General features: G+C 31.6%; 1 protein-coding gene across 5 annotated transcripts; it reads left to right on the top strand.

Moving 5' to 3' along the window:
* Positions 1–8,153: 8,153 nt before the first annotated feature.
* On the top strand, positions 8,154–15,779 carry LOC101511923 (amine oxidase [copper-containing] zeta, peroxisomal-like). Of its 5 annotated transcripts, none has more exons than XM_012718372.3 (12): positions 8,161–8,562; positions 9,181–9,290; positions 9,585–9,890; positions 10,086–10,198; positions 10,294–10,624; positions 10,694–10,909; positions 11,209–11,445; positions 11,802–11,987; positions 13,661–13,801; positions 14,208–14,476; positions 14,960–15,041; positions 15,445–15,779. In XM_012718372.3, the coding sequence occupies exons 1-12, from the start codon at positions 8,433–8,435 to the stop codon at positions 15,565–15,567; spliced, it is 2,244 nt and encodes a 747-aa protein (XP_012573826.1). In that variant the 5' UTR covers positions 8,161–8,432; the 3' UTR covers positions 15,568–15,779. The 5 variants fall into 5 exon arrangements, with proteins under 5 accessions (XP_073219445.1, XP_073219444.1, XP_012573826.1 ...); XM_004509604.4 differs by having other exon boundaries at positions 9,142–9,290; XM_073363342.1 differs by lacking the exon at positions 8,161–8,562 and adding an exon at positions 8,721–9,059.
* Positions 15,780–15,893: the final 114 nt, after the last annotated feature.

Raw genomic sequence — 15,893 nt, 5'->3', positions numbered from 1 at the left:
GGATAACTTATCCACAATTTTCCAAAAGTAACCTATGTCTCAATAAGAGAAAATCAAGTGAAATTAATTCCAACCACATCAATTCACCCCTAGTCATAACGTGGCTCGCCCATTATACTTAAGCTATTACTCCCTTTCTCATTTCTTAAGATTTCACTTACAAAAATCACGAGTATTAAGAATAGTAATTGTTCCTTCAAAAAAATAAAATAATTGTAGCATTTAATTGGTAAAAAATATGTGTTATTTTTTCATAATCGTTCTTACAATTATTAATAATATCTGGTTTTGTACCCAAAAAAAATCCAGTTTTTAAAAATTGTAAATAAAAATGTTTTCAGAAATTACTTAATTTTTTACATACAAAAACTGTTTCTGTTAAATTATATAAAAAAAAAAAAAACTTGTTTGTTTTTCTTAAATAATGAAAAAACTCCATTTTTCTGTAAAAGAATACAGTTTTCTAATTAGTAAAAGTAGTTTTTAAAAAAAAATTATAATACTATTTATCAAAGATATCTATTTTATAATAAATAAATAAATATAATCCATAAGATTCAAAAATATATGTAATCCAAAATGATTGGCTGGATTGGATTTTATTCATATCATTAAATGGATTGATCGAATTCAATTAATTAACTAATATAGTTTTGTGGATAGACTAGATGAATTAATAATTGAATGAATTGAATGGATGGTAGTTTAATGGACGATTGCCACCCCTAAGTTTAAAATTTTCAAATTGTATCATAAAAAATGTTAAAATAATTTTGAAGCTTTCAACTTTAACTAAAACTTTGAAATGTTTATTTTCAAAACTTACAAATCTTCGAAATAAAGTATATTTCGAAAGTTTAGAAATAAAAATTTCAAAACAATGATTATTCTTAAATTCAATGTTATACAATATCTGGGATATGTACGTTAACAAACTTTTTCAGTTTTAAGTCATGTGTGATATCTTTAACGAGCCACGATCCTATAAATAATTAAAAAAACATACTAATCAAAATAATATACTAAATTTTATTATAAAAATGTATTAAATATAATATATACTTATTCTTTAATTAAAAAATTAATTACATGGTGTTTAGTTGGTCAAGTTTGTCATTTAATTAAGGTATGATAATTTACAATTTTAAAATTTAAGAATGACTTTTTTCTCTTCTTAAAAAAGTTGATCAATAGATCCGAAATTTTGTTTGATCTGATAATGTTGACTCTTAAAAGTTAGCCATGCTTTGGTTTCATAATTTTTTATGGGATGAAAGTGGGCCTAAACCCTAAACCCTAAACCCTAAAATATTATTAAAATTAATGAGGTTGTCTGTCTTAATCTTTGTTGGGATATTATTGTCAAGAACTCTCAATGGTCTAATACTCTAAGGGGTAAAAAATTTAGAAACAAAAAGTCAGTGGTTTGTTACATTAAATCCTCTATTTGGTCTAGTTTAAGAAAAATATATGATGTCATACGTGATAACAACTTAGGAAAATTAGCAATGGAGTTTCTATGGTCTTTTTCATTTGATAATTGGTTGAATACTATGCTTATAGACCTCCTCCTCACGCCTTTGGTGGTTAAGTCCACTTTGATTTGCACAGTTGCTAATTTCATTTCTATAGGTTCCTGCTTTCTTCTAATTTAATTTTATAACATGTTCTCTTCTCTTGCTAATGACATTTCAAAAGTGTAAAGTACCAATATCAATAAAAAACGGGGGTTTTGAATTGTGATCTATTTTTAAATTTTGATTCTTGTGTCTAATTTAAATTAACTCAAAGATCAATTTTGGTTGAAATAAAATATCCAGAATGTTCTAGATATGTTAGAAGAAAATAAAAAATAAAAAATAGTTCTAAGTGAAATGTGAATTATGTGTGCAAATAATTAAAAATAAGAGATATAAAGATCACAAACAAAAAGTATATTGGTTCACCTAAGTCGGACTAGTCTAGCCCTTACAACTGTGACATTTTCACTATGTGCTTCAAAACCAGAATGATCTCCTTCACATATTTGTTCTTGATCATTCTTGGATCAATTACAATCTTCACCTTTCAACCTAGAAACGATTTTTACAATCACCTTTCAATCTTGAAAATATTTTCAGTCACCTTTGAATCTAGAAAATATTTTTACAAACACATTAAATCTAACATAAAAGATAGACTTGAGTTACAAATGATGTGTATGATAAAAGTGTTTGACATCTAATGATTCTCAACTCTTTGTTTGAGATAAATAAGAAAAACTTAGTAAATGATGATCCACAAATATATTGAAGAGAGTTGAAGTTTGCTTGAAGAGTTTTTTGACTTGTTCTTACTTGAGCAAGTGTTGGTAGATTTGCAAATTGAATTCTTGCCTTCATCTTCCAATTGATCTTCAATTTATAGATGATGAGAGACTTTGAATATTCAGTTTAAACTGAATATAACTGTTAGACACCTCAACCAAATATGAGATATGTTTTTAAAACAATTACGCACATGTTTATATTATTGTCCAGAACGTTCTTGATAAACGTAGAATGTTCTTGTTTTTGAGTCTAATCCAAAACGTGAATGTATAAGCTTCCATATGTTAGTTGGTACTGTTCTATCTAAGAAGCTTGCAAGACTTTCTGCATAACAATGCATGCGCAATGTACTTGTGTCCTTGTAAATAACTAATCAATCTAGAGATCAAAATTGCATATCAATCTGCATGTGTTTTTTACAAGTGGGTCCATTCACTGTTTGACTTCTTGAGGCTTGATTATTTTTAGGTGGCCTATGTGTGAATTATATCAATCTAGAATAGACTGTTAGTGAAACCAAAATTGATTTATTTGTCTCTTGTCTTTTATTTAAGCAACCCATAATGATTCATAATATTATATCTTTATTTTGTCGTCAATCTAGGTATCATTATGCATATCAATTTGTAGAAAATTCTGCATGTTTGTTTTTTCAAGTAGACCTTCCAATCTTGACTTTTAATTGCTCATTTAATGTTGAAAAACTCATGTGCAAAATGACAACTAATTTATTGCATGTTGCCTTTCCAAAAAGAACTTTATTGTCAATTGTTCTTTAATATAACAACTAGAACATTTTGGTGAATGCTCTTCCATCATTTTTTAAACAAAAGACTTAATAAATGACTCAATCTTGAAATTATTTCTTCTTTCTTATCATTGTGTTAAACTGATATGACTATTTATGAGTGCAATGAATTCGTTCATCATAAGAGTATTATTTCATACCAATTGAGAATGTTGTCTTCTATACGAGAAGAGAAATCTTTTGTTGAAACAATATTTTCTACAATTTCTTTTGGTGTTACACATGTTGTGTCTTGTCCATCAAATATCTCTAAGATACTTTAGAATAAGTATGAATGTATTTGACACTTTCTTCATGAAGAAGCTATCTTGAAGATGCAATAATCATTCTCTCGAATAATTGATATATGATATATTCTTTTTGAGATTCTTTCATTATTGAGTATATACATATACACTTGTTGATGTAAATGACTTCTTACTTGTCTTCTTATGCAATTCATGATCCTTAAATAAAACTCAAATGTAATCATTAGGGAACCATCATTTATAAAACTTAATCATTTATTTATTAATATTTGTTGTCCTTATAACATATATTAAAAAGATTTTTACCTAACCCAGCTCATCCAATTGAGGATTGTTGAATGTGGAAGAACTCTAATTAAGGAAATTTATTGTTCAAAGAGGCTTATGATTGTAGAATTGAACATAATCCTAAGTCTATTTGGGGAAAAATTGGTCTTCTTACATCCCTCGACTAAATCTCTATTATTAGATTTTGTTTACACCTAAATATTTTAAATTATTAGAGAACGAAAAACAACTTAATTTAGGATAAACTGAGATACATAATCATGATCTTAGATACGATCAAGCAAGCTCATCCGAGTAACAGCTGTTGGAACATGATTTTTATTAGACAAGGATCTTGGCTAAGAGAAGTTAGATTCTGATGTTCAAATTACAAACATCTGTTGCAAATTTGAATTTTAAAAAGAATAACTAATCGAATCCTAAATTATATTTCACTCACAATTTATCTTTGATTTATCTTTACTCGAATTTTTAGTTCTATCTTCAAAATAAACTCTTCAAATAAATGGACACATTATTGAGAGGTATTAACTAGCTATGTTTCATGTTTGAAAACATAGGAAAATTCTAACATGATCATGGTTCATCATGGATCATGTTAAAAATATTTAAAATTCTAATGATCCCCAACGTTGATGTCATTTCGTAGACTCTAATGATCGTCGTTGCTTTTGGAACAAATATAATGACTTCAATAATAGATTGATAAATATAAAGAAAAACAAATATATATCTCATATTGGATCGACATCAATCAAGTCATCATTTTATTCATAAAGACGATGAGGGTGATGTATTATTACTTTTAAAGAATATTGTCGATCATCGTTAAAATGCTCGATGATTTTTATCCCTTGTTTCCTTTCCCTTCATCAAACTCAACCATCACCATCATTTCCACCACCATCATTTTTCGTCGCCGTCTTCAACCATCCCATCACCGTCGTTTGACACTTTCACTAACAACAACCATGAGTAAAGAAAGAAAAAGTTTGTCTTGTACTCTGAAAAATATTAAAAAATCGTTGGTAATGCATGTTTCTCTTTGTGTTTTAGAATTGCTTGGTGGAAATTTCATAAGGTATAGTAATGATAACATGGAGTATGAAGGGGTTAGTTTTGTGTTTGGGGAAAATTGAAACTAACTACCTCATAGGTTTATGCTTCAAGATTTGGTCATGCAATACAATAGGTATATAGAAATTGAAAATGTTTATTGGTTTAGTAAAGTTGTTGATTGACTTTGACATCATAGATATGTCTAACATTACCCTCCGCAACAATAATGCACTTCACATTTATAACAAACTCCCAATATCGATAGAAAATATAATAAATAAAGAAGTGGATATTGAAAGTGAACTAATAGTAAATGATGTTGGGATTAAGATTAGAATTGAGGCAGAAAATGGAGCAAAAAAGGTTAGAATTGGGGCTGACACAGGAAAAAAAATGGAGCAAAAGAGGTTGCAACTGAGGTTGTACAAGAAATTGAAACTATGAAGCGTTTTGTGGTTGAAAAAGAAGCATAAGAAGTTGAAACTATGGTTGTAGAACGAGAAACACAAGATATGGAGTTTGAATTGTGTTTTATTTTTAAAAAGCGTTTCAACAAGATCAAAACAAAGTGATAAAACATAACAGATAAGAACGATAAACACATCACGACAAAAGTCAATTATTCTTAGTTCACCACCAACACGATAGCTACATCCAGACTCTTCAAACTGAATGATTTAATCAATTATTCAGCAACAATGTCACACGTCCACTAAATACCAATTAGTCAATCTGACTGTGTTCAAGTCTTCTCAACCTTCTAGCTTAATATAGTCAAACTTTTGAGGAATACAACCAAATTTATTCTCATAATTGATTCAGCATATCTTGATAATGAGACAAGAAGAGTAGAGGTTGTCCTGATCAAGTATGTCAACAGTTCTTCAGACACATAATAGCTTCATGATGTTGACTAGAGGATAATAAAATGCGACTTATTCAGAACGTTGACTTATTATCAGAGTGTAAAATTTATATAAGAGCATTGACTTTCTATCAAAGTCAGACAATTAAATATTTGTCGCACATATGAGACACAAAATTATCAGAGCATTGCTTGCAAAAATAGAATTACTAGATGCATCTTTGAAAGCGCGTTCGTCAGAGTCAAATACGATTTTTCATAGTGTTGTCTTGGTCTTTCGTTAAATTGCCCAATCATCAGTGAATACAGCTTAAAGTCATTTAAGATTGTATGATCAAAGAACTGCACACTTAAATAAAATATTAGTGCTTTCAATTGTCCTACAAAATAATCTTTGTTATCATCAAAACAAGTAAGGGTCATAGTTCTTCAAACCAACTAGGTTCTAACAATGGTTGCAACTAATGCTTGGGAAACCTAATTTATGGCTTGCGAAACCAATTTGTATGCAACATTTGCATGAGAAATACACCAATTAAAAATATTCTAAACATCTTTATTTCAAAAGTCATAGAATCAAGTTTGGTATTAACTTCAACCTTGAACACTTCATCTGAATTCTGGTTCATCTCAATTTCTCGTCCTTGGTGGATCTCACCCTTTCTTTCTTGATCTAATACATGCGTTGGAAGTGCTTCATTATTAGGAAATGCTTGAATCAACTCATCAACCCATACATAGTATCCACAATAACCAAATTCATCCTACAACAAAAATATATTGATTTCAAATCTGAATGTGAAAAAATAAACACTAATACCCAACTCATATTACCATAATCCCTATAAAACTCATCTGAAAAATTCCAAATTGGATTTTGGGCCTCTAAGATAAAATCGCCAACCCATAATGTTGATTGAGCACGTGTAGAATGGTCTTCCTCTATTAATTGGTGTTTGGATAACATACCTCACAACTCTTATCCCACATGACAAAAAATCTTAATTTGTGAACAAAAAATTCCAACCAAGATGAAGAAGATTGAATTCGCAGTGACGAGAGAGAATGTAACTAAATACAGAAGAAAAGAGAAAAGATACCTGAAGGAAAGAGAAATTCATATTTTTGGGCTTAATTGCAGTTTTGGTCCTCTGATTTTAGCTGAATCACGAAAGTAGTTCATCTATTATATTTCTCCTCAATTTTGGTCCCCCAAACATAATTTTGGTCCAAAACTTGATGAAGTGACATTTTTTAAAGTCACACCGCACCATTTATGATCATATATTTCAGGTACAATTGTTGCACAACTAGATCTTGAGGTATGATATGACTTAAATAAATGGAAAACAATGAAATTTCATCAAGTTTTGGACCAAAATTTTGATTTGGGGGACTAAAACTGAGAAGAAATAAAATGGGAGAACTACTTTTGCGATTCAGCTAAAATAGGGGGACCAAAAGTGCAATTAAACCTATTTTTTTATTTAAACTTTGATTTTTATTTTATTTTAAATATAATATCATTTGATTTATATTTATTCATCAAATAAAGTGTGAGAGAGATTATCACATCACACAACCACATACACCTCTACGCACCTCTACGTCACCCAATTAACAACACTAATAAAAAAATTAAACTAATGATACAGACATTCGACTAAATTAAGCACTTCTTTAGATTTTTAGTTGAGTCTAAAACTACAATAATAGTGTCCTAAAGAGTCTAACACAACATGATAGTGTACCCCAATATATTTATGTTTTGCTTTGAAGGCGTCCCACTTATATTGTATTATTTGAGTCGCATGCTCCATTCCAGGTTGTTTGGGTGCATATCTCATGTGACTGGTGCTGATTTGGCAACCTTGTCTTTTTGCGAACTATTATTGTTTTCTTTCCTCAATCAATCTACTCACATATCCACTTTGACTATTTATATCATCATTTCTTCATTCATCCAATCCAATCAATACTTTTTAAAGCAATAATAGCAATGGGTTTTTCTTTTTCCATTCACCAAACCCCACTTAGTAACCAGCCATTTTATTTTTAGTTGCTTTGGTGTTGCTGGAAAGCATTAAAAACTCACTTATATATAAATAAGTAAAATATATTTAAAGTTGTTTATAACAGTTTTGTCTTTCGTGTTTTTTTTTTAATATTTAGATTGTTTAAGTTTATTTCTTATTTCCTTTAGTTTTCTAAATTTGTATTTTATTCTTTAATTATATGACGTTTGCGCCATTATTTTTTAAATTATATCCGTCATTCTTTAAAATTGACTATTTTCTCAAACTACTGTCTCAAAATGATAAAGATTTAATTCAATTAACGTGTTAAGTTGATTATTCAAATTACTTTATAAATAAAAAAAATTAATAAAATTGATTACGTAAGTAAATATCGATAGAGATATAAAGTTGATTTAGTGACTAGAGTGAGATATATAATTAAAGAGTAGAGTACCAAAAAAAGATGCAACTTCTATCCTCATCCACACAAAAAAAATTAATAATATTAACATTACTAAAATATTGATAATTATAAGATTTAATTGATGTTTCTTGAAGAATTAATACTAAGGACGACAAGCATATTATTTTCGTGAAAAATAACAAAGAAATGAATTTCTCTATAAATAATTATGTTTGATTATTTCATCTAATCACAAGCTCTGATTCTTTGTGTTATTGTATAAGTGTGTGTATGTGTTGTTGTAAGTTGTTAGTGATAAGTTGGTTGCAGTTTGTAGAGAGGAGAAAGACTTGAAGTGGGAAATATAATTACTGTATGTCAGTGGAATATTACAGTGGAATATTTTATCACGTTGAGCTTGATAATCCTTTGCAATGGCCACAGTTGAGGAAAAAACGACGCCACCTTGTTGTTCCCTTCAAAATAACAACAAATCTGCTGCAGCTGCATCTTCTACCGTTGATTCCCGCTCTGATCCTCCTCCTAAATCACCTTCTGCCAAAGGTTCTTTTTTTTTTTTCTTTCCAATTTTTTTATTTGTTTAATTGTTAGTTCTGCTGTGATAGTTTTGGTGTTTGAATTTGTGTCTGATTAGATTGACTTTTTTGAATTTATCTATTAATATAAGTACTTGTCAACAGTTTGAGAAGATTTATGGAAATAGTCTTCAGCTTATTTCTATAAACTCTCTAGAATAGTCTATAAGAACAGCTTATAACTTATCTCGATCAAATTTAGTCTAGATACATGTTCTTTTTGCATATATTTTATTACAGAGGGAGTATGTGATAAGCGTTTAATTAAGTAGTTAGGAATGAGGCTTTGATCAAGTTTATAAATAAATTATTAGAATGAATAGAAAGAATTCAACTATGATTTGTTAGTCAATACCAAAGTAGTTTTAGTTTAAAGCTTCTCTGTGGTGTTCTGCTCATGGATGCTTCAACTTTGTTTCTATATTTTCTTATGGAGAAAGATTAGAAAGCCTTGTTGTGTGCTAGGTTTTATGCTTGGTTTTTTCTTGGATTTTTTTTGTTGTGTTTAACTTGTATTTCTCTTGAATGAAAATTTTTCTTCTATCAGAAATAAAAGATAGAAAAAAAACCATTTCTTTTGACATAGGTATTACTGTAATGGCGAAAGCTCAAACTTGCCATCCTTTGGATCCACTTTCTGCTGCTGAAATATCGGTAGCTATAGCAACTGTTCGAGCAGCCGGAGCAACACCTGAGGTACATAACATTTTCCTCTTTTGGTTTAGATTTTTCATGAGTTTTGTTACAAGATGCTATTGATAGTTAGGTTAAGAAGTTAGTTAGCACAATTAGCTCTATAACTAGTATCGTTTATTGTATAATTTACATATTATCAATTACAATGTTACCTTGAGAGTCTTAGGCTTTTTACCTTTCATACGCATATGATTTAGAGCTATGGAATCCTCTAATTACTAACAAGTTTACTTTACTTCCAAGTAACCTCAAAATCGTTCGATGTTCTTAGATGATCTCTGATAATTTTGTTAGGTGAGGGATAGCATGCGGTTCATTGAAGTAGACATGGTAGAACCTGAAAAGCATGTTGTTGCATTAGCAGATGCATACTTCTTCCCTCCTTTCCAACCCTCACTTCTCCCGAGGACGAAAGGCGGGCCTGTGATTCCATCAAAACTGCCTCCAAGGAAAGCAAGATTGGTTGTCTATAATAAGAAGTCGAACGAGACAAGCATATGGATCGTTGAGCTTACAGAAGTTCATGCAACAACTCGCGGAGGACATCATAGAGGCAAAGTGATTTCTTCTACAATTGTTCCAGATGTTCAGCCTCCAATGGTAAATATATATACTATTAATCAATTTGAATGGATTTGGAAACACTAGTTGGAGGGATCAGAGAATTGGAAGCACCACCTATAAGACTATTATCAGTCAATCAAATGAAGTTATTTGCACAATTATGGCTTTCTTTATTGAATGATCTTACTTACATTAGAAGTATTGTTTGCATTGTTCACTCTGCACCTATAGGATGCGGTGGAGTATGCTGAATGTGAAGCTGTTGTAAAGAACTATCCTCCATTTCAAGAAGCAATGAAGAAGAGAGGAATTGAAGATATGGATCTTGTGATGGTGGATCCATGGTTAGCTACTACTTTTAGAAGATTTGATTGACATTTTACAGCATATTTCATGCATTTATTTTCTCTAATACTTGTTATTATGTTGAAACTTATAGGTGTGCTGGATATGACAGTGAAGCCGATGCTCCGAGCCGCAGACTTGCTAAACCATTATTCTTTTGTAGGACTGAGAGTGACTGTCCTATGGAAAATGGTTATGCTCGTCCGGTCGAAGGAATACATGTACTCGTTGACATGCAAAATATGGTTGTCCTTGAGTTCGAGGATCGTAAGCTTGTCCCTCTTCCACCTGCTGATCCACTAAGAAATTATACTTCCGGTGAAACTCGGGGAGGAGTTGACCGAAGTGATGTGAAACCTTTACAGATTATTCAGCCAGACGGTCCCAGTTTTCGTGTCAATGGACACTTCATTCAATGGCAGAAGGTGGGTTACTTATGTACTTTTTCTAAAATTATTTCATATATGAGCTAAAACTAATTGTCGATTTTGCAGTGGAATTTTCGTATTGGATTCACTCCTAGGGAGGGTTTGATTATTTACTCAGTAGCGTATATTGATGGAAGTCGCGGCCGAAGGCCTGTGGCTCATAGATTGAGTTTTGTTGAGATGGTTGTCCCTTATGGAGATCCAAATGATCCTCACTATAGGAAAAATGCTTTTGATGCTGGAGAAGATGGCCTTGGTAAAAATGCTCATTCACTCAAGAAGGTCAAGGCATTTAATCATGTTGCAAATTGCGATCATTCATACCTTAAATTTCTCTCCTTTTTTTAAAAGTTAAATTTTAATACACTGTCAACATAAAAAGTTTTATCCTGTCAAAAAATCACAAATCAATCATGAGTAACTTTTGAAGTAGTTATGATCAAAGTTAAACCATATTAAAATTTGATGTTTATGATTGATTGACAATGTAAAAATTCGTTACACCAACACTGTATATAAATTAAATCCTTTTTTCAATTTAGATATTATTGAAATTGTTTTGCTTGATGTCATTATTTCAGGGTTGTGATTGTTTAGGCTATATCAAGTACTTTGATGCACACTTTACAAATTTTTACGGAAGTGTTGAAACAATTGAGAATTGTGTTTGCTTGCATGAAGAAGATCATGGTATGTTATGGAAGCATCAAGATTGGAGAACAGGTTTGGCTGAAGTTCGACGATCTCGAAGGCTGACAGTGTCTTTTATATGCACTGTGGCTAACTATGAGTATGGTTTTTACTGGCACTTTTATCAGGCAAGTCAATTATCCATGCATTTATCTGAGTCTGTTAAACTATATTGGTAGCATAAAAGTTGGGTTAAAAGTTGGGTGAACCAACATGTGGTTGGTCAGAGTGGTAAAGGATTCAAGAACTTAAAGTAAGTGGTAAGGGTTTTGATCTCTGGCACTAGGGTAAGTAGAAAATCCAGTTAGGAGGGGAGAATGCATCCTGTATGCTCAACAAGTTTCCAGATCAAGATTAGTAATAGTCATTGCTAAATGGTGATGGATCCTTCGTACCTATAACCTGATTGTGAAAAAAATAATGCTGACTGTGCATGCATATTCAATTTAAATATTAATGCCATTGCTTGCTTCCCTCCTTGTAGGATGGAAAAATAGAAGCTGAGGTCAAGCTCACAGGAATTCTCAGCTTAGGTGCATTGCAGCAAGGCGAAACTCGAAAATATGGCACAACTATTGCACCTGGATTATACGCGCCTGTCCACCAACACTTTTTTGTTGCTCGTATGGACATGGCGGTTGATTGCAAGCCCGGCGAAGCATTTAATCAGGTCAGCATGCAATTACATTTTCAAGTAATAAAGTGATAGGAACCAATATCAAGTGAGAAGTAATTTGATAAACAAACACTGAATTTATTCACTGGGTATGACTGATTACAGAGAACAATTATAGAATATCACACTTTTTATACAGAGCACACACAATTTGACACTCCTATTCCATGGATTCGAGAGTCTTGGCCTCTCCTCACAATATTCACTTCTAAAATTCTAGAATAACTGCTCCAACATTCTGTTTTCCTATTTATTCACATCACAAACTGCCTAAAAACATAATACCTGCCACAAATATCTGTCTAAAAACATAGATGAAAGACAGTAACAAAAGGCTAGAAGTTATACGTGTCATTTTTGAATTGGTTTGACTATTTCAACCCACTACCTTATTGTATGGTTAATTTTCCTAACTTAAAATTTTAGTCTTCTTGATTTGTTCGTGAAAAAGCATATCGTACTATATAGCATTGCTCTATAATTAAATAACATAATAACTGAATTAAATAACACAATAACTATTATAAACAGCTCCTAAACAACCCTTGAACTTGCCCCCTCCCACCTGGCCCAAAGTTTATAATCATAATCATCATAATATAAAAGAAACTCTAAAAATAAGTATGAATTTTGGCCTGGCATTATGTGCAAATTTACACATAATAACAAAGTTCTTTTCTAAATTTAAATGTATAGAAAAGAGATCAGGCGCACACATTACTATCCATCTTTCCGCTAGTAATAATAATAACTACAACAACAATAGGATGTAGAACAATTAGGTTTCTGGCATATAGCAGGACAAGAAGTAGTCAAGATTGAAGTGTCTTTTAAAGAATACCTTATAGTATTAAGTAGTTTGTTGAATATTGGCCCAAAAAGTTTAAGAGCTTATGAGTTTCCTGGCCGAAGCTTAGGCCTGCACTGGACCAGCCCAGCACCAGCCAGCTTCATCAGCTTGTGCACTGAACCATCCCAGAATCAGCCAGCACCAGTCAAGCTGATACGGAGCTGACTGACTGTGAGCTTCAGTCAGTCTGTTAAGCTAGTTAGCTGGAAGTTAAGTTGGTTAGTTAGTTGTAACGATTTTGTATCTCCTAATGGCTAATATATAAATCCTTGACCATGTAATTCAATTGAACTAACTGAGTAATTCAGAAGCACGGGAGATAGAGACAATTGAGAGATATCAAAACACTTAGTGAGGGGGAAACACAATGGAGTGATGATGAATTGTCCACAAGCTTTCATGGCTGTAATTTTCTTAAATCATAGTGGATCATTAAAGTCGGATTCAGTCCCCCAGATGTAGGAGCATAGAACTGAACTGGATTACCAATCAATGGTGTTTTCTTGTCTTTACTGCATTAATTTCTTGCATTTCAAGTTATCAAGTTTTATCACAGTTCTTTCATTTGTTCAAAAGAATCGTTTATAGTTTAATTCACTGCAATCAAACTGAACATAGTTATTCATAACGTCTTTTAACTACTTATATTACCATCATCTTAATTTAAACATTGCCATCATGGCAGTGTGACTGAGGCTTATGTTTTTTTCCATATATTACTAGTTCATTATATGGTTACTTTTATATGCAAATGTCTCTCTCTTCCATCACAATGGAAAAGTATAAATAAATCGATATGCTCACTCTGTCCGCACAGGTTGTTGAGGTGAATGTCAAAATTGAAGAGCCAGGAAAGAATAATGTTCACAACAATGCATTTTATGCCGAGGAAAAACCGCTTAAATCAGAATTAGAAGCAATGCGTGATTGCGACCCTTTATCTGCTCGTCATTGGATTGTAAGTTTTTTTCTTTCCTTCATTTTTTATACAAAAAAAAAATGGAAGGAAATGAAAGAAAAAGTATCAGAAGTTAAATTTTTTTCCCATATGATCTATCACTGTCCACTGTTGTAGCAGGGACAATCTGTAAATTTTCAAATCTGGCTGCTGTTCTATGCTTCTTCTGTTCTGTAAGTCATGGAACATGTTGCAAAGTTTTTATGCTGCATACAGATAATTTATTCACATATATAACAAAAAAATTAAACTTTTTGTCCCTTGATTCATGATTCTAGTAGGCAATTAGTTCAAGGTTGCAACATAGTATATCATAGGCACATATAAGTTGAGATTATTTAGTTTACTTGTTTGAAGAAACTCTAACTTCTACCTAGAGTTGCTGAACTACGTGTTCTGTTTTCAGGTTAGGAACACGAGGAGTGTGAACCGTACCGGGTATCTAACCGGTTACAAACTAGTTCCTGGTGCAAATTGTTTACCTTTAGCTGGATCAGAGGCTAAGTTTTTACGAAGAGCAGCTTTCTTGAAGCACAATCTTTGGGTTACTCCTTATGCACGCGGCGAAATGTATCCTGGAGGAGAGTTCCCTAATCAAAATCCTCGCGATGGAGAGGGTTTGGCTACTTGGGTTAAGCAAAATCGACCGTTGGAAGAAGCTGATGTAGTCCTCTGGTTAGTCCACTCATTGTTTTTCTTTTGAAATATGATATTGATGATAATATACGTGGATGGATTATATTATGAGATGAATTTCTACGCAAAAACAACGTAAAACGTTTATACACATGCATCCATTCAAGTCATATCTCACTTTGTTATGTTAGTCTCTAAAATATCTTCAGAAATATCTACATAGTCAGATGTGATTAGATGTATATATAAAATAGTTTTACATTAACGTTTGTTTTATGATTGGTACTGCTCCTTTACACTTTCTCTTTGCATGATTGTGGTTACATTGGTTCATGGTTGTGGTTTATGATTTATGACCGAAGACTAATTGTACATAAACCAAATAATATTATAGAAACTAAAATGTAAAATAAAAAACAAGTGTATTGTTAAAATATTAGAGATGGAAAAAAAATTACATGGACTAAAAAATATTATCATTATTTTTTTTACATAATATCTTATTTGATGGAGATGTTTCAGGTACGTATTTGGAGTGACACACATTCCTCGATTGGAAGACTGGCCTGTTATGCCTGTGGAGCACATTGGCTTTATGCTTATGGTATTTCCATTTATCTTTGCTTATAATCTTTGTCACTCAAAACATACAAGATCATGTGCTCTCAAAACATATGGAATTGAATTTTGTCTTCAACTTTGATGAACCTTTTTTTACATTAGAAAATTGGACACTAAAATTTGAGAAAAGTATTTTGGTAGCACCTAAATATCAAATAAATTTGACTCATCTAAAGTGAGTAACGTGTCAAATAAGAAAATTGAGTGTTGTTATTTTACAAATATAATTTGTTTTCGTGTACTTTTAAAATTTGTCAATCAACGGTTGATAATATTCACTTTATATTCTAAATTCTAAATGAATTGATTGTTTAAAGGAGCGGGATAAGGGAGAAAGTTGTTTAATTTGAAATATAATTGAATCTCATTGTAAATTTATGATGCAGCCACATGGGTTTTTCAATTGCTCACCAGCAGTAGATGTTCCACCAAGCCCAAGTGATTTGGATGATAAGGAGAATGGCATGCCTGCAAAGCCTAGTCAGAATGGGCTAATTGCCAAGCTTTAAAAGGCCCAAAAGCAGATATACTCCGGCCCATTCAGCCTCTTCAGTGGTTGAGTTCATCACATGAATAAGTTGTTCAAATTAAAAAAATAACATTCAAAAAACTACATGTTAATTAATCAATGGTGGTGTGTAACCTTGTTATTCAAAAATAGGCTATTGTGTAATTTGTGTGTCATGTGTTAATAAAATTTATGTATATATTCGAAGCTAAATATTTCTTCAAAAAACCCATTTTTTTGCATGATATGATCTAAATAATTTCAATCCTCTGAATACCTTATAGTCTACAGAAGCAAGGATAAGCTCGTCATATTTTCTAAAATTAC

This window comes from Cicer arietinum, chromosome 7 (genome assembly GCF_000331145.2).
Source record: "Cicer arietinum cultivar CDC Frontier isolate Library 1 chromosome 7, Cicar.CDCFrontier_v2.0, whole genome shotgun sequence".
Taxonomy (NCBI): domain Eukaryota; kingdom Viridiplantae; phylum Streptophyta; class Magnoliopsida; order Fabales; family Fabaceae; genus Cicer; species Cicer arietinum.
Note: the sequence above shows the minus strand (reverse complement) of the source record. Positions and strands in the feature narration are given on the sequence as shown.